The 18,478-nt window shown below is 36.4% G+C and overlaps 2 protein-coding genes across 4 annotated transcripts; one reads left to right on the top strand and one right to left on the bottom strand.

Moving 5' to 3' along the window:
* Nucleotides 1-2,419: 2,419 nt before the first annotated feature.
* LOC104883257 (hypothetical protein) lies at nucleotides 2,420-7,064 on the top strand. 3 transcript variants are annotated; one of them, XM_010667749.3, is made up of 8 exons: nucleotides 2,420-2,541; nucleotides 2,652-2,807; nucleotides 3,931-4,064; nucleotides 4,409-4,592; nucleotides 4,770-4,919; nucleotides 5,120-5,701; nucleotides 6,121-6,300; nucleotides 6,409-7,064. In XM_010667749.3, exons 2-8 carry the CDS (start codon nucleotides 2,673-2,675, stop codon nucleotides 6,577-6,579), a joined length of 1,536 nt encoding a protein of 511 aa, XP_010666051.1. In that variant the 5' UTR covers nucleotides 2,420-2,541; nucleotides 2,652-2,672; the 3' UTR covers nucleotides 6,580-7,064. The 3 variants fall into 3 exon arrangements, with proteins under 3 accessions (XP_010666051.1, XP_048495139.1, XP_010666057.1); XM_048639182.1 differs by lacking the exon at nucleotides 3,931-4,064; XM_010667755.3 differs by lacking the exons at nucleotides 2,420-2,541; nucleotides 3,931-4,064 and having other exon boundaries at nucleotides 2,640-2,807.
* Nucleotides 7,065-8,218: 1,154 nt separating this feature from the next.
* Nucleotides 8,219-13,554, bottom strand: LOC104883273 (protein FLX-like 2). Its single transcript, XM_010667763.4, has 5 exons — nucleotides 13,291-13,554; nucleotides 12,269-12,837; nucleotides 11,942-12,087; nucleotides 11,743-11,837; nucleotides 8,219-9,010 (listed from the first exon to the last, which is right to left on the bottom strand). Exons 2-5 carry the CDS (start codon nucleotides 12,826-12,828, stop codon nucleotides 8,519-8,521), a joined length of 1,293 nt encoding a protein of 430 aa, XP_010666065.1. The 5' UTR covers nucleotides 12,829-12,837; nucleotides 13,291-13,554; the 3' UTR covers nucleotides 8,219-8,518.
* Nucleotides 13,555-18,478: the final 4,924 nt, after the last annotated feature.

The following is an 18,478-nucleotide window of genomic DNA, read 5'->3' as shown; positions in this document are numbered from 1 at the left end:
ATGTTGTACGAACAAGCTTTGATCATGATGCCTTCATCATTGTGGAGGATAACACATGTTACAGATGATGAGCCACGGACAGAGCTGTCAAAATTAAGTTTAGTGAAGTTAGGAGGAGGGGGCTCCTTGGCGACAACAATGTTCTGACTGGCTAGAGGTTGAGGTAAGAAATAGTGATGATTTGTATGGATACCTGTAGAGTCAAGGGTGTTAAGATCGTAATGATAGATCTATTTCGAAGCAAGATGGATCATTCTATGAATTATTTAGGCAGTGTTCGGTTTTTCATTTCGTAATATGGTAGCATCACGTTCCTTCCATACGCTACCTCCATAAGAGGTAGACTCCTTTTGGAGCTATGGATTTCTGCTGGTGAAACCACGTAAAAGGTTCGAGATTGAGCAATTTGAGATAGTTTAACCCACTTAATTCTTTGTAATAGGGGAGTTCCACATGTCATATCTCGAAGGACGAAGCAGTAAGAGGTGATCAAGAGATTCACAAACTATATTACAACATGCCAACTTGGCAAGAGATCAATATGGATGATATTTCCAGATTTAAGTGTATGACTTACTAGTGGACTATTGTGGCATATCTACCAAATAAAGATTTTCAACTTTGAGAGGATATTTAGATTCCAAATTCAACGATAAGGCCATTTTTCACCATATGAGTGTAGCCCACGAGATAACCAAGTTGCAGACTTTATTGAGAAACAACTGTTACTTTTAGGCCCCATATGGGATCAACCCTAATAAATTACTAAAATGAAAGTAGTAACATAAATGAATATATATACATTTACTCTTAATGAAAATTGCCCATGAGACCATGATAAAAGAATGTGGTGATTCTTTCTTTTGAAATAGTGAATCTATACTGGTTTTAAAGTTCGTGCACTGCTCGAATATATTACTATAATATGTATTTGTATTTGAAACCTAAAATAATTGAGTATTATTATAATGGTTTTCAAAATTCGAAGATGGATCATACGATCTTTCGATTTTACCATTATCACCGTTTTGTACAGATAACAATTCACTATACTTCCTCAATATGTTTTTTACTTTATTCACTTTCTTTATGCGCATTGAGAATGATTTAGAAAATTATTTATAATTGTGAATATGGTCAAGATTTCTAGTGCTTAAAAAAAATCCATAGTCAGTACCAGCTTCTATCATAGCATTAACACCATGGTTTTTGAAATCTTGATGATATGAAAATTAACAAAAATCGGGATAAAAAATAATAATTGAGAAAGATAGAGAAGAAAGAAATTCATTTGTCAATATAACAAAATCTTCATCCATGAGCAGAATATTGAGGTAGACAAGTTAGAATTAAGTTTTGTTTTAAAAGTAATACAAACATTTTCGTAAATTAAATTGAATGAAATTATAGAAATTTTATATTACCAACTCTTACTGAGAGGTCTAAGAAAATATATCTTATGTAGAAGATCATAATTTGGACAAGGCTATAGAGGTGAAAGAAAAATGTTGTTTAAAGTGGGTTAGGATGTGTCTGTCGATGATGTATTTTTTTCTACCTGAATTTTACTGAGTTGAATTTATTAGAATTAATATAAAAATCATTATTAGATCTTATCCATATTTACAAAAGCTTATCATAACTTAACTGAACTTATTTTTCATAATGAAAAAAAGAGCACACCCTAAATCAGTCTGTATATATTTTGAGCTATATAATGAGTTGTTTCAAGCTCCCTCATAACCATTTGTCATGAGTTAAAGAATTCTATTCCTCATGAACCGTGCATAAAAACAAAAAAGTTTTAAAAAAGAGTTAACAACTAAATTAGTTTTAGTCCATGCACTTTGAAGCTAATCAACAAAAGAAAGAGGTCCCTGTGGTCGGATCCAAGAGTCCTAAGGCTGGCAATGGGTCGACTTGGGTTGGGTACGGGTTGACCCACGTGCTTTAACGGATTGGTATTCTCAAACCAGCCTAAACCCAACCTGATAATAAATGGATCGACTTGAAATCAATCCACTAACCCATTTAATAGTATTTTTCAATCTCAATTAACGACAACCGAATTAGTAATTACTTAAATGCCTCATATTATAATAAAAATCCATACATAACAAGAAGATAAATCCAAATCTAATACAACCCTTACTATTGCTCATTTAACTTGGAAAATTAGTTTTTTGGGTGGAAAAATGAACAAGCTAGCAGGGTCAACCTAACCCAAATCTAACCCGTCTAAATAAATGGATTAAACGGAGTGAATTCAGATTGAAAAATTCAAAACCCATTTAATTTAATGGATTTGATTAGTCAACCCATTTAATTAAACGGATAGAAAAACTTAACCCGAACCCTTTTATTGGGGTGGGTCGATTTATAGCAGCTCTACCCACTACAAGTTGCGTTTCTTTTGCAACCCAAATAAAGGCAACTCCTGTACAAAACAAACCAAACTCCAATTTATTTTTCAAACTTTTCCAATTCCCGGCAAAAGCAACTTGCTGAACCTTTCTTCAAATCCAGCAAAAGCCTGTTCAGGTAAAGCTAATGTTTTTCGCTCATTATTATTGGAAACATGCGATTTCTCTCAATTCTATTTTCTTTGGAGATGAAATTTTGATATTCATGGTTTCGATTGCATTTGTTAGGGTTTCCGAAATTCTGCGAAAATGGTGGAAGGAATGAATGCCACTGTTGTAACAGTCACTGGATACCATGGCTCTGAGCGGATGAAGCTCATAAAGTTGATTTCTCTTGCTGGTGCAAATTATGTTGGTAAAATTACAAAATCTACGACGCATTTGGTGAGGATTTTTTTTTTCTTTCTTGCTCTAATTTGTATATTAGGTTATGAATTCCAAGAAAAATTGAAGCAATGTTATAAAGAAATCACCTTTTACGATCTTTGAAGATGGAATAACAGATGCTTGTTTCATGAATTTGTGTATTTTTGAGTATGAGTGTTCTAAGTAATTCGGATTTTTTACGTGAAAGTTGCGTAGGTGAATATCTGATACTTTGAGGTTCTTACAAAGAAAAAAGACACTAATAGGTACCTAGATTTAGATATGTAATTTAGAAAGACGACGTATTGTCGTATTTGTATCTGTGAAGAAAGACCTATCGGCAATTTGTTGTTACCTCATTGTTCCGTTCCACAGCAAGAGATTAGACTTGCTCCTAGAAAAGCCGTATCAGTGTAGTCCTTGATCATTGTGTGTAAGACGTTTTGAGGGGAATTTGAGGGAGCAGTGTACATATGAAAAATGTACATTAGCATGCTGTAGATCTAGCTATAGTAAGCAAGGATCAGTTGAGTTTCAACAACTTTTTCAGTTTGTGACAAACTCCTTGTTATTTGTGAAGGAAATGTGGTGCAACTATGCTTGTCATAGCATCTTATAAACAAGAGTTTGAGAGAGGCCCAATTAGGAGAAGATCTATGTTGAAAAAACTATCACTTGCTCATATGGACAGAACTGTGTTTCTTCTGATGCATATTGTATATGATTACTTAGCTTCTATGGTTTATTCAGCTCCTGAGCTTCTTTAGGGGGTGTTTGGTTTATATAGTGGTATGAGTTTGGAATCAGGAATGAAATCAAGGTAGTATAAGTTTGGAACTTGATACCTAATACCATGTGTTTGGTTTTATTTGGGAATGAATTTTTTTCTTCTATTTGATACCTTGAGGTATTGACTATTGATATGAGCCATACCCACCTACCCCCTTGGGTTTCTAAACCCCATACCTTATGGGTTTGAGGTATTGGTTTTAAATCTTTTAAATTTGTAAACAAACACTAGGAATGGATTTTGTTCATTCTAAACCCATACCTCATACCAGAATCATATGAACCAAACACCCCCTTAAGTTTATTATATTCCCATCATATGACAACAATAGTAAATCATGCTATTGGACAGATTTGTTGGAAGTTTAAAGGGGAAAAATATGAACTTGCGAAGAAGTTTGGAACTAAAATTGTCAATCATCAGTGGCTTGAAGACTGCATTAATGAAGGGAAGCGTATTCCAGAGGCTCCTTATACGCTGCTAAGGTAAGAAAAACTTGTCTTTATGGGTTCATGTTGTTTATGAGGACGAGGCAAAGTCTAGAAGCGGAGCACTAATAAGTTATTAGTTGGTGCCTAGATTAATCTGACGATTCAACTTGGAATAAGTGAGAAATCAAGGAGGTCCTCAGTCATCATAAGTGAACCATGTATAGATGAAGAAAGTGTATAAATTTTTCTGATGAAGTTCATGAAACATCATCATTCTTATCGTTGCTTATGATTTGTTTGGCAAAGCTACCGTTTGATTGTGTTAGCATTGCCGTTTTTATTATTTAGTGCCACAATGACAATAGTGTCAAGAAGTTCGTTGTTTTGCCTTTTTGCAGTGGACAAGAAGTAGGTTTCAATATCCCTGACCATCCAGTTGTCAGAGAAACTGTGAGCATCCTATCTGAGAATAAGCGGCTTATGAACAGACCAAGCATACATGATTACCTCAACGATGTGATAGCTCTTGATTCTGATGAAATCGAAAATGATGACTGGGATGATGATCCGTTGTTAGATGAGGTAATAAAAAAGAGCCATTGAACAATGTTCATTTTATTATTAGCCAACTTTAATGTGAAGACTGAAGTATTGGGAAATAAATTCTAGGGGAATTCGTAAGAACTTGGTTAAGGAGGCTTTAGAAGATAAACTGAAGTGTTCACTTTTCTGTTTCATTTTGTTTTGTGATATGTCCAGAATCTGGTTCTGAAACCAAGAAGCAGAAAATCTTCTCAACAAAGGTCTAAAAGAAAATTGGCTAAGGAGACTCTAGAAGATAGACGAGTAAAGGCAGGTACCAGACTCGTCATTCATGAGACCCAGAAAACGACAGTTGATGGACTTCAGGTGAATATATCATAAGTGGAGCTTGAAAGCCTTGAAGTCTCATTTGAATTTTAATATAACCTTATCTAAATATTAATCAAAGCTTAAATCTTGCCAGCTTTTGTAGTCATGAATCCTCAGAATCAACTGATATCATATAACAGCTAACTACTTTTAATAGACTGAAGACTCTGACCTGCTTTTTGTCTTTAACCTTTCAGTGTGGAGTATCGAATTACTCACACAAATGCTCAACCAAGCAGAGAAGAAGTGATAATGTTACAGGCGTGTGGTTAGATGTTCCTGAATCTTCTCGTAAAAGTCGACGACTTGTAGAAAAAGATGCTGAACCAAACATCACTGATATAGCTACTATTGATGCTGAACGACAAAACAGAACACATGCAGATGACTCTGAGCTCCATGTTGCTTTAAGCCTATCGAATGACTCTGATGACTTGAGCACTGAGATTGAAGCAATCATTAGTGCAAGGCTTGATACCATTTCTACTGTACATGGCCAAAGTAGACATGAAGTTAACCCTATGAATGATTTAGATCCTCTTTTAAACAAAAGCTCACATGACAATGCACTGAATGCCAAGGGGAGAAACGTGGAAGAGATCAGTCCTGATGTTTCCAATTCAAATGGGGATAAACTTGGAAGAGATCAGTCAACGGCCGATGCTTCAATAGAGCTATCATGTGTTATATGCTGGACAGAATACAGCTCAGTGAGAGGAGTTTTGCCATGTGGACATCGCTTCTGTTTTCCATGCATCCAGAATTGGGCTGATCACATGGTAGGATTTTCTGTAATTTGCCTTAAGTTTATGAACTGTGGATAATAGATGTCCTTCCGAGATTTATGGTTCACCCATTGTACAAAATAGTTAACAATTTGTAATCGTGTTCAAGTTAAAAAGAGCTAAAGAAAATTCTCTTCCATCTATTTTAAGTATCATATGACAATCAGTAATGCCATCCCATGGCATCTGATTTGAGGATGTAGAATCAGCATAGCACCAATAATCTCACCATCTCATTCCAATGAAAGATAAAACTTATATTGTTCACATTATGATTGTTCCATGATCACTGACTGGAAATAGGTTAAGTGCTAGAAGGCTTGTACTTGTGCAACGATTTAAATTGTCTCTCATTGATTGCTATGATATGCTGAATATGCATTTGTCTAATTAGTCACTTATCTGCTATACAGCGTTCAAACAGGAAGGAACCAACATGCCCTTTATGCAAGGCTGCTTTTGTCAGCTTTACAAGAGTCGAAGCTGCAGCCACCCTGGACCAGAAAATTTACTCGCAGACCATTCCATTTGCATCATCATCACAGGACATATACTTTGTTCCAGAGGGTAGAACAGGTTTTTTTGACGTTGAGGTGATTCCTGTGCTCATTAATAACTCTCCATCCCGAGTTAGTTGAAACTATCAGGGCATAAAGTTCATTGCTGTGCTCTCTTAATGAATTTGGTATTTTGTATTGCAGATAACACCCCTGCCAGTATGTTGTTATTGTCAGAGCCGAGATCCTGCTGATATGCTTATAGAGTGTAGGGTGTGCCATAGTAGCCGCATACATTCTTACTGCCTTGACCCTCCGTTGTTTCCTTGGACTTGCATAGGCTGCAGACATCGTCGAGTCCTCTTCCGTAGCTAAGCTCTCATCTGATTCTGCTTGATTACCTGTACTCAACATAAACTTGCAGATAGTTCCTCTTCATTCAAGTTAATAGACGTAATACAGAGTTTCAAGCCAGTTTATATTTTGTTTGCTTGACAAATTGAAGTGTAACAAGAAAGCGTAATTGTACTCATCGGAATGTACAAGGCCAAGGCTGCCGATTGGACATTAATGTGTAGCAATGTCCACTTGACCCGATTAAAGTGATTGTGCTATCTGTATGAGTGTACGACTATATCTATTATGAAATGTACTTAAGAGCACTCAGACCGAACAGGCGAAGGCATATATTCCAGAAGTTCTGTTTAATGAAGCTTAGATAATTAGAGTTGACACACTTCAGATGTATTGGATCATAGATGTTCAACTTCTATATTGAGATATAGAATCAAAGCTGATATTTCATCAGCTTGTATTCTTAAAAAGCAATCTACTTGTTACAGCAAAAGTATTATTTTTAACTGACTGAAACTCTTTTATCTTGTAATGTCCTCGACTTTTAAGCAGTTTTATCACTAAACGTACTCTAGCTTCGTTTTTATTTGTTGTGTTTTATGCTCCTCCAATTTCTCTATAAATCACACTGCATGTGTTATTCAGGACGTTCTAAATGTATGCAGATTTCAAGATTGACCAATTTCTCTATGATTCGAGATTATATATAAGAATAAACTTTTACGTTCTACAGCCAATTTCATGTATGTGTCCCATATATATCGTATGCCGAGCAACTGACATACCTTGATATTTCTCAAACTCTCAATAAAGTATCTTCCTTATAGCTATTTCAAGATAGATCTTAATCATCTTTTAGACACTTGAGTATATGTGGTTGCAGCGAGTACTTTGGACAGCAAATCTTTGAAAAAGAATGAAGGAATAAAGAGTTGCCAAGGGTCATGATCCACACCAATAATCGTGAATACACTGTCTATTTTTATACTCATTGTTATAAATACCCATCATCGGCATAATATCTTCCAATTTACAAAGCAAAGCTTGATCTAGTAGCAAATGTAGACTTTCCCACTAGAATCAGGAGTATGCAATCTTTAACTTTACAGTAGTACTTTTGAGTCTGCCTATTGATTAACCAGTGGCACTATATCCTCAATTATATATGTTTTTCTTGAGATCCATGCGAGATTTATGTACACACTTATTCTTAGTTATATATATTCGTCATGAGATCCATATATTCATTTCATATGTTCATCAACGAACAGTGCTTCCGTTATTGTCATGACTTTGTAGCTTTTCCCATCTCTTGAACTGTATAAGCCCGTTAGATTGCTCTTTATCAGTATACTTGGGAACTCAACAAGTTATTCTAGAAATCCTTATGTAGTATATGCAACTATTAATTCCAGGCTGAGGAAGTACTACACTAAAGTTGTCGGAGATGCGCAAGTAGCACGGAAAGCATAGAACATAGCTCATTGTTAGAGGCAAAAAGGTTTTACAAAGTTAAAATGTACTAGAGGCATTTGAATGCAGTGGTCTAACAAAGACATGGGTGGACATAATTGTTTATCTCCCCAAAATGGATAGGTTATTCGCATTAGAAATTGATCCAAACAAGTAAATAACAGTACACATTAGTAGCAAAGGGTCAGGAGAGGAAAAAGCGAGCAGCAGCGCTACACCACATTTTTGGCAGATAAATGATCTTACAAAGGTCCAATGCCAAACAAAGATTCAGCGATTCCACAACAGGATAATTTCACAACCCTAAAAAATGTCTACCTTCTCTGCTGTTCAAGTCTCTCTTTTTCCACTCAAAATTTTCTGCATTGACCCATTCAAATGGTGAAACCAACTAACCCTAGTTGTTCGAAACCATACCGGTAAAATCTTCATAGGATCAAGACATCTATAGTGAAAGGAAATCCGAAAGACCTTCTGGTGATATCTCTTACCTACGAGCAGCATTGCCACCTCGAGGCTGTGTTTCATGTCCTGTTGCAGTCCGACCACCAGGTGGTGGCGCTGCAGAACCATATGGCATGTTGTTCACAGGTGCTTGACCCTGAGTTGGAGGAGGAGGAGGAGGAGCTGCTGGACCCCTAGAATGTGCATCATATGCATTGACCCGAGACATATCATAGCCTGCTCTTTGCGGATCATAAGGAGGCCTTTGCATGTCATAATTAACTCCTCTATACGCATCATAACCTGGTGCTCTCTGAGCATTGTAGACTTGACCACCCTGCGAGTCATAGGTCGGTCCTCGTTGTGCTTCATAACCAGGGTTCCTTGATGCATCATAGCCTGCTCTTGCATAGGCTGCCCCAGTTTGAGGAGCAGCATAAGTTGGTGTGCCACCACTGCTGGCTACCACACCCCCACCTGCAGCAGCAGCAGAGGCAGTAGCAGCAACACCACTGGTCGGAAATGTGTGCTGTGCCTGTCACCAAAACCAAAAGACAATAACCTCAATCACCCAGATGAGCAAATAATTTATATTGGAACATAAGCAGCAACCCATATTTTAGTATAAGGAAAAGAAGCATATTTTCAAACAATACACGAGCAAAGAGGACAAGTTAAAATCTTTTCTGACTACATCGAAAAATGCATCTTAATCAAAGTCCTATGTTGCTCAGACTCTTCATTTCACCTCAAGTACCCATGTCGGATCCTGAACACTCGGGCATGGGTGGGACACTTGGACACTTTGTTTTGGGCTAAAAAATTGAAAAAATTCCAAAAAATAGCCGAGTAGGACACTTGGACATGAACCCATGTCGGCATGGGTACCCGAGTCTAAGCAACATAGAATCAAACTGAAGCAGGAAGCAGAGAGCATATTAGACATGGACCATTGACCTAGATGTATGTTTCAGAAGATTATCGCCTGCAAAGATCAATATAATCAAGGACAATGAATCACACCACACATGAGATTTAGCAAAATCAATACCAAGGCATAAGCCCCTCGCAGAAGAGAAGATTTTCAAAAAGAAAAAATTTAGACGAAAAGGGTGTAGTAGTCCCCATTAAAGCGAGAGAAGATAAAAACGGTCGTCAAAAGAACCAAGGAGAGGAAAGGAAGAGAAAATGTACTTCTGAGAAAATCACAATTAAACCTGTGGTAGTCACAATTTGTACATAAGGCAAAAGAATTTAACTAGCGAAAAAGCGCTCTTCATAACGCCCTATTCGTAATGGGACTAACAATGGGATATCACAAAAAGTGCAATTGCAACAAGGAAAATCAAAGGCCATTGCAAATACAGGTTATTAGCAACTGGCCCTATATTATCCACCTACACATACTCTTGGCTCATTTTCCTTAAAGCCCACCTTTATTTCCCAAACCACACAAAACCTTAAAAGATGAATCCACCTCTCTCATCGATTATCCCTCTCTCTCTCCCCTCCTCCCAATTATGACCTTCTTCCTTTTCATTCTAGAAAACTAAATGAATATTTTGGAAACAAACAACAAAGTTGTTGCCGCCAAGAAAGGATTCCAGTTGTAGTAATTTCATTAAACTAACTAAGAGATTTTTCTGGTTAGCTTTCATTTTGGATCTCCCTCTCCCCCCCCCCCCCCCTTCAACAAAAAGCAACCAAGGGTGCATCACCCCCAACACCACTTGTTGGTCGTTATGCATTCTTTATCAAAAGCGGTATTTCTGGCACCCAGATCTACCCCTAGATCATGACAATTTTACATAGATCTCCGCAAAGAAAGCAAGTGAGGGGGTCCAGGATAGGAGTATCTAACTATCTACTCACCATCCTCCTCCCAAACAAGATGCAAATTGGATGTTTCCTTTAGAGAGTATCAGAGAGTATAGCACAGGTCAAAAATACAAATGCAAGTTCAAAATCATTTGGCCCCTTAAAGACTTCCTTGATCTCTATTTATATGGTCATGCTTTCATCAAGGAAGAAAGTCTTTCAAGCCTAGGCTTGGACAAACCAATCAAGAGCTTCCTCATAGTGGATATGGCAAAGGAAAGAGGAAGCAATTGAATACACCAGCAGGGACATGCAAACAAAGTCAAACTATATGCAAATAAAACTACAATGTGGGTGATATAAAAGGGGCAGATCGATATTTGATACACAACAATTTTCACACAAACTCAAGCATAAAAATCACTTGCTTAAAAAATCTCAACTGATTTGAGGGGTTCAAAATATTAGTCCTAAAAAGCAAGTCCAAGGCGCACCTAGGCGTCAAGCGGATCCAGGCGACGGCCAAAACGTATCTCAAGATTGAGGCATAGGGACCTACAATAGGCGCTAAGAGGCACACGCTTTGGTACGTCTGCGGCGAGGCGCAAGGCGACCGCTTTTGGTAGAGAGGGGCAGGAGAGGGGGGAAAGATAAGATCTAGCTGTAAAATTTGGAAAAAGAACAAAATTTCTTCAAATTTTAACTCACCTTTGCTTTGATTCATTCAATTCGAGCAAAAGCCCTTTGTTAATTGCATGATATTTCATCAAATTGAACCTTAAATACAAACCCTAATTTGTGAGGAAAACCCTATTTCATTAACTGAAATCAAGGTGGCCACCGAGTCTTTCTTTTGTTCTTCTGTTCTTCAATCTTTCTCTTTCTTCTTTTCTAAAAGCTTTTCTCATTCTTGATGGTGGTGCAACTGTCGAGGCTTTCAGCCTTTCTCCAAACCCTTTTCTTTGTTGTTTTTGCCCTTTATAACTGAGGTTGTCAAGTCATGTCTCTTTTCTTTTTACTTGTCCTTATCCTCTCCTTTCCTTCTTCTGTTCTGCTTTCTTTTTTTTTGAAATCACTGCTTCTGTTTTTCTTAGCCTATGGAAAGGTTGTTGTTTTTCTTAGCGTATGGCAAGGTTGTTGTTTTTCTAAACAGTTACCTTAATTTTATTGGTATATTATGAATAGACAATCATAAAATTTAAATTAGTGAATCTAAAGTATGGAAAGTAGCTTTTTTTTTATAAATACAATAACTTATGTATTTTTTAATTGTTACATTCTTTTGAGTATATAATATGTTCTATGATTGATTATCAAGGATTTTGGCACCAAAGGTGCGCCTCACCTACGAGCTGCGTGCGCAAGTTAATTGCGCCTTTTAAAACTAAGGTTTAAATGTTGTTGGTACATTTCCTTGCGGGATATTTTAAGATATTGAAAGACTTATACCTGCGGCACTCCATAGCCATCTTCATAAGAATTTTGCACTGAAGGATTGTGAGCAGAGGCATCCGCATCACCATATCCAGCAGCATTACCATAAGCTGCATCAGCATAGAGATATATCATATATGTAACAACTTAGACATAATGAGAACGAACAAACCACCTCAAAGCAAGGAAAGAATTTCCAAAACACATAAATTACCAGGTCTTTTATCAACATTTGCAGTATTACTCAGCTCGGCACGTAGTTTTGTCACCTCATCAGCCATGCTCCTATACTCCTTATCCATTCCTTGAAGCGATTCAAGATGGTCACGGTAAACCTTTCTTTCATGTTCATAAGTGGCCCTGCAAGATTTCAATCTCGGCATGTCAGAGAGAATTTGAAATGAAGTCCCGACGAGAAGTCAAGAACAAGGAAGGAGTCTTGACAAAGCTTATAAAACATAATCACCAGCTGTCAACAAATCAGAAAATCAGATTAGATCCTAATCCATCCAAGAGAATTAAGTGTTGATAGAAACAATACTTGTACTGATGAAACTCTTGTCTAAGGTGATTGAGTTCAGACATCATCGTAGGTATTTGCTGCACGTCTACATGGGCCCTCTGAAGCTCAATATTTAGTTTCTGCACTTTGGAAATAAGCTCTTGCCTCACTTCAACCAAGCTCTGCGCCTCTGTCCTTGCCTGTTGCAGTTCCACTTTAAGGCGATCCGCTGCCTGCAAATCAGCTTCCATCTTGGAAATTCTTTCCATAAGAGCCCTCATCTGTTGCTCTCTCTCTGACTTTGAAGTTCGAATTTGCGAATCCAACATTTGGAGTTCCTGCTGTGCAGCGGCAAGCTGTTGTCTCAATGACCCATGAGTGGCAGCAAGTCTTTGGTTCTCCGTTGCCAGCCGCTCCATCTCCACGTGTTGAGTCGCAAGCTTCTGCTCCATAATCTCCGGTGGAGGCAACATGTCAACAGGAGGGAAACCCCCATGTGGCGGGCGCATCCCCCCTCCAAATGGCTCCGGATGCAACAAACCTGGGCCATGAAGTGGGTGCCTCATATGATGAGGTGGTATTCGACCTTTGCTCCCCATTCACTCACACTGTTGAATCAAAGTAACCCATAAGATTGAGATACTGTCTAAAGTACGACGATGACTAGACAAAAGTAACAATAACTTCCCTATCTAACAAAGAAAATTGATGATACTACTATGTTTTGCAGGCTTAATTAGCTCAGTTTACTGTGAGAGGCATATGCAAAAGCCTGCAAAACTTTTGCATATGCCTCTCACATTAAACTGAACTAATTAAACCATGAATTTTGCAGGCTTAAGCTCAGGAATTAAATGATAAAAAAAAAAACTCAAATTGGGCTTTCATTTTTCTTACAGAATCGGAAAATCTTTACCAACAACTCTAAAATGATGATTACCACAAAACAGCTTCATATCAAAATCTTAAATTTATACAATCTGCATTCCTACTCTAATAAATACGTGTAAGCTACCAATTTTCAATATTAAAACTGAAATTAAGATTACTTCTAAACAAACCTTTAAGATTATGGAAGATCAAGATTTCTGGCGATGTTTAAATTTGCTAGAAATTCTTTTCTTTAGCTCTTTCTCTGGTCTTTAAATTCGGAGAAGGGAATTTGATAATGGAAAGTCGAAAATTGTGGGATAATTCGTCAATTTCTTTTGAAAAGGAAGGCTGGATTTTGGATGAATCTAGAGAGAGTTGTAAATTGTAATCGAGGGTTAGGGTTCGAGTGTTCTTTTTATCTTCTCTTTATTATTTTCGGGCCTTTGTTTCTACTGTTAAGTGTTAAGGGGGGATTAGAGTATCTCATCTCTTACAGTTTGTTTGGTAGAAGGAATTTGGAAGGAAAGGAAAGGAAGTGGAAGGAAATATATTACTTTCCAATGTTTGGTTCAATTAAAAAAAATTAAGGGAAAGGAAATGGGAGGAATTGGAAGGAAAGACTCTTTAATAAAATTTCACTTTCCTTTCCTCCCAAAAGCGGGGGTATTCGGAAGGAAAGAGAAAATTTATACCAAACATGGGAAATTAAGGTTTTTTTCCTTTCTCTTCCATTCTTTTCCTTTCTCTTCCCTTCCTTTCTCTTCCCTTTCTTTCCTTCACTAAAAATGAACCAAACACACTGTTAAAGTTTGTGCAAAAAAATACATGTTGCAACTAAATAAAAATAGAGGTAGTATATTAAAAGGTGTACAATAAAAAAAATTTAGAAATTACATAGCATAAGGTTTGATCCCAAAACCTCAAATACATATATGAGAACGTATTGTGTCGGACTCGTCCGACCATAATCTTTGGTCGGACGACTTTCAGGTGGTTCCAATTTTTTTTCAGTTAGTCTTAATTTTTTCAGGTAGTCTTCATTTTTTTTCAGGTAATCTTCATTTTGTTTTCAGTTAGTCTTCTTTTTTTTTCAGTTGGTTTTTGTACTTCAGTGAGACTTACTTTGGGTTTCAGTTTGTCTTTATTCTTTTTCAGGTAGTCTTCATTTTTTTTCAGGTAGTCTTCATTCTTTTTCAGGTAGTCCAACTGAAAAAAACAAAGTCCAACTGAAACAAAACAAAGTCCAACTGAAAAAAACACAAAGTCCAACTGAAAGAAAACAAAGTCCAACTGAAAGAAAACAAAGTCCAACTGAAAGAAAACAAAGTCCAACTGAAACAAAACAAAGTCCAACTGAAACAAAACAAAGTCCAACTGAAAAAAAAAAACAAAACACTAACCTCTGCTTTCTCTCACTTTCTCCTTCTTCTTCATTCCTCTTAGCTGACCAAGTTCAGTTATAAGAAAGTTCAGTTGTACCCTCTGTATCTTTTTGTTGCTCCTGGTTTTGATTTAAAGTTAGAGAGTTCGTATTGTGTTGAGTGTGTTGATGATAATAGTGTGGAGAAATTGGGGAATTCGTCAGGTCAGCAGGTGGTGGGTGGAAACTTGAAGCCAATGAAGGACCATATCGATCTGGATTCGCAGAATAAGGTGGGGAGCAAAGATTTGAAGGAATTAGCGGGAAGTTTAGCGGCCTCGGTTTTTAGCAAGAAAGTGAGGGCTTGGACTAGGAAGAATAATATTAACCAGAAGATGAAGAAGCTACTACTGCAGGGCGGTTCTCCGTTGATGCTGAACTTTTTGAGGGAGGAGGGAGGAAGAACACAAGTGCCCCGCTCCGTCCGACGGAACCTATTGGGTCAGACGGTCTGACCCAATAGTTTCACTACATATATTAATGTCTTAATCATTAGGCTAAGTTATATTTAGTGCTATTATCATAAAGTATTATATTAATAAATGAAATTTTTTCTTATCCGGGGAATAGTCCGAGCCTAATAACTAATTAGACATTAAACTAAGTCTAAGAAAAATTCTTAAAATTGTTTCCTAATCATGAAAATAGATTTCTGTCTCTCAACCTTTTTTCTCTTTCAAGAGAGAAGTTATGCGTAGTGAGGTAGACGAGACACAAATATTTGGATGAAGCCTTGAATTGTTGATAGCTCGTTTGTATTATGCTATTAGCTAATGAGTTATTAAGGTCTGATTTGGTAAAATAAGTTCAAAAATTATTAAAAGAAAGGTCTAATTTTAATATAAAAACTAGTTATTAGGTCCGGACTATGTCTCGGGTAAGAAAAAATTTCATTTATTAATATAATACTTTATAATAATAACACTAAATACAACTTAGTCTAGTGGTTAAGACTTTAGTATATGTACTTGAGGTCTCGGGATCAAACCCTATACTATGCAATTTCTAAAAAAAATTATTGTACATGGATTACATGAACTAAAAATCCCTAAGGAGAGCGCCATGTGGCATAGTTTATTGTTTATGCACGCCTTTTAATATATTTGTATAGATAGATCTAGTTATTAAATGAATTAAACTAGTCACCCAAAAAATTAACCTAGTCATTAAGGGTTAATTTTCTTTTTAATATTAAGCTTATACTCCCTCCGTTTCCTAAAGATCTTCCTTGTTACTGTTCCTACAGATACCTAGGAGGATCCATTTATGTGGGGGTGTGGGGTGGGTAAAGTAGAAGAGAGAAATGAGTTAAGATAAACAAACAAATAAAAGGGGTTAAAGTAGGAGAGAGAAAGTGAGTAAAATTGAATTAATAATGTAATGGTGGACCATATGATAGGGACATGAGAGGGTAAAAATGAAAAAACAATTTCCAAATAAGGAATAAAGTAAAAGAGAGAAGATCTTTTGGAAACACACTTAAACGGAAAGAGGGAAGATCTTTAGGAAACGGATGGAGTAATTACCTAATTTTAATTTAAAAGTAGGCGGTCTCTTACAAGACAAACTCAAAAAAGTTTGGGAAAAAATTATAAGTTTGAACTAGTATTAGATGACTTGGCTAGTTAATCCGCTAATTTGAATATACAGTAAAGACATGTTCATAATAGTTGATTGATCGAAAAAGAACTTTTAAAAATAGTGGTGGGAGCAGCTTTTGATATTAGAGGTTTGCGAATCTTGAAAAGTGCATTTATAAACAATATAATGTACAATAATTAATTATACACATGTATTTATTGATCATTTTATACGATAAATAGCAATCAGCTATCAATTACTATCTTTGATTTTTATTAGTTTACTTAATTTCTTTATTGGGTTGTCCCTTATAATTTACCCTTTTCTATTTTTGAAATGTTCCCACCAATTATTTATTATACTCCATCCGTCCTAAATTATAGTGCTTTTTTCATTTTAGAGTATCCCAAAATGTAATTTATTGTTTCCTTTTTTTGATTCTACACATTTTCATGATTTTCGTAAAAAAAAATATGCCACCATTATTTATTTTCTTATTGGAAATAGCTTTTTGTTTTGTTTATTCAACCCAAGGGTTGAATTAGTCATGTATTTAATGTTTTTTCACCATTTAGGATGTGTTTTCTTCACCTGAATAATCTTGAACTAAACTGAACTTATCTAAACTGAACTTAACTTATTGGATCTGAACTGAACGTATTGGACCTGATTGAACCTAATTGGAACTTATTGGACCTGATTGAAAGTTATTGACATGATTGGAACCTATTAGACCTTATTGAAACTTATTATACCTTATTGAACCTGATTGGAACTTATTTGACTTTATTTAACAAAAAAATGATGAGTAATAGCATAAATATTACCCCTCACATAAATACTATCCCTCAAAATTTATTGTAATCCCCAATAATTTTAAAGGAATATGGTTAGGGTTTGATTTTAGGTTAGTTATTAGGATTAGGAGAGAATTAGGGCCTAATTAATGACTAATGGAAGTAACACACCGTTAGTCAGAAGGGTAATCTGATGCAATTTTTGAAGGGGGAGGTTATATGGTGAATTTGGAAAGTTGAAAGTGTATATGGTGCAAAAAAAAGTTGTCTAGGGTATATGGTGAAAAAACCGTTTTATTTTTTGGAAAACGAAAGAAACGCATGCATTACATGTATGGTGTGGACGTGCTTTTCACATACATGTTTTCACACCTATTGTCATTTTTCAAAGAAGTAACAAGATGAAAAAGTTTTCGAATGTGTCAACATCATCCATGTAATGCTCTTCATATATGAGCAATTTCTAACAAGCAAGTAGTGTTAGCACTTAGTAGTCTTTAATCGAGCTCAAGGGTTTAGCATGAGTTAGGTGACAAGAGGAGCAAGTGACAAAGATAAATTTTATCAAAACAAATTATTCATAAATCGTCGAGGCAATATTTAGTTGCTCACATTAAAAATCGTGATCAAGATTGTAAATTTTACAAGTGTCAAGCCGATTAGAAGCAATCAATAGATCAATGGTTGAGGAATTGATTAGTATTATTATTCCAATGTTTATTAGGATCACTGGAGAGCCACATAGAGTTGTTGATAACACACATAGAGTTAATGGTATTCATAACTAATTGATTGGCAGCAACGTGTAGCCCACTATATTGGGCCAAGTTGAGTTTCTTAACTCCACTCGAATATGAAAAAAATAGCATGGTTGCTAAATACAAACTTACTTTACTACTACAACCCTACAAAATACCTAAAATACCCTTAACCTTAAAACCCATTTCTCTCTCTAACTACTCCTCTCTCCACTCCCCCCTCTCTCTCTCCTTCTTCCTTCTTCCTTCTTCGTCCTCTTGAAGATGTTTCTGATTCAATATCAATTTGTACCCAATTCTCCATCATATGGGGCGATTTCCCCATTTCTCTCTCTAACTACTCCTCTATCTCCATCTTCCCTGTTTGTCCTCTCTCTCCATCTTCCCTCTTTGTCCTCTCTCTCTCCAACAGCTTTGTCCATCTCAGCCTTTGTATAGATCTTAACATTGAATCCATCTGGAATCTTCAGATCATCCTTCAGGTCAGGGTCTTTGACTATAATCAAGTGAAATTGAGAGAAGATGGGTTTCCATGCATTCATGAAAGATGTGAGATCAGACTGCAGAGCACCAATCACAATATCCACATCATCATCCTTAATGTTGAATTGGGCCATTTTTGGGTGTCTGTAAAGTATTTAAGATGCACAATTTTAGTCCACAAACAGTTAACTACGGCTTTCACAGAAGATCATGCAACGAAAAAAAATCAGAACCGCCCACAACATCCTGAAAGCAGAAAATGTTATTTACCAGACTAAAGCACATTCAACTTGTCTCTGATATGATGAATCAACCATGAACTCTTATCCTACGTCCA

Source organism: Beta vulgaris, chromosome 2, assembly GCF_026745355.1.
Source record: "Beta vulgaris subsp. vulgaris cultivar EL10 chromosome 2, EL10.2, whole genome shotgun sequence".
Classification (NCBI taxonomy): Eukaryota; Viridiplantae; Streptophyta; class Magnoliopsida; order Caryophyllales; family Amaranthaceae; genus Beta; species Beta vulgaris.
This window is presented reverse-complemented; position numbering and strand designations above follow the sequence as displayed.

Coding starts and splice junctions, on each gene's coding strand:
- LOC104883273 (XM_010667763.4), bottom strand. CDS start 12,828: ATGGGGAGCAAAGGTCGAATACCACCTCATCATATGAGGCACCCACTT. Junction 12,088..12,268: donor CAAGAGTTTCATCAGTACAA/GTATTGTTTCTA, acceptor GAAATCTTGCAG/GGCCACTTATGAACATGAAA. Junction 9,011..11,742: donor ATGGCTATGGAGTGCCGCAG/GTATAAGTCTTT, acceptor TTTTGGTGACAG/GCACAGCACACATTTCCGAC.
- LOC104883257 (XM_010667749.3), top strand. CDS start 2,673: ATGGTGGAAGGAATGAATGCCACTGTTGTAACAGTCACTGGATACCAT. Junction 4,593..4,769: donor ATGATCCGTTGTTAGATGAG/GTAATAAAAAAG, acceptor TGATATGTCCAG/AATCTGGTTCTGAAACCAAG. Junction 6,301..6,408: donor CAGGTTTTTTTGACGTTGAG/GTGATTCCTGTG, acceptor TTTGTATTGCAG/ATAACACCCCTGCCAGTATG.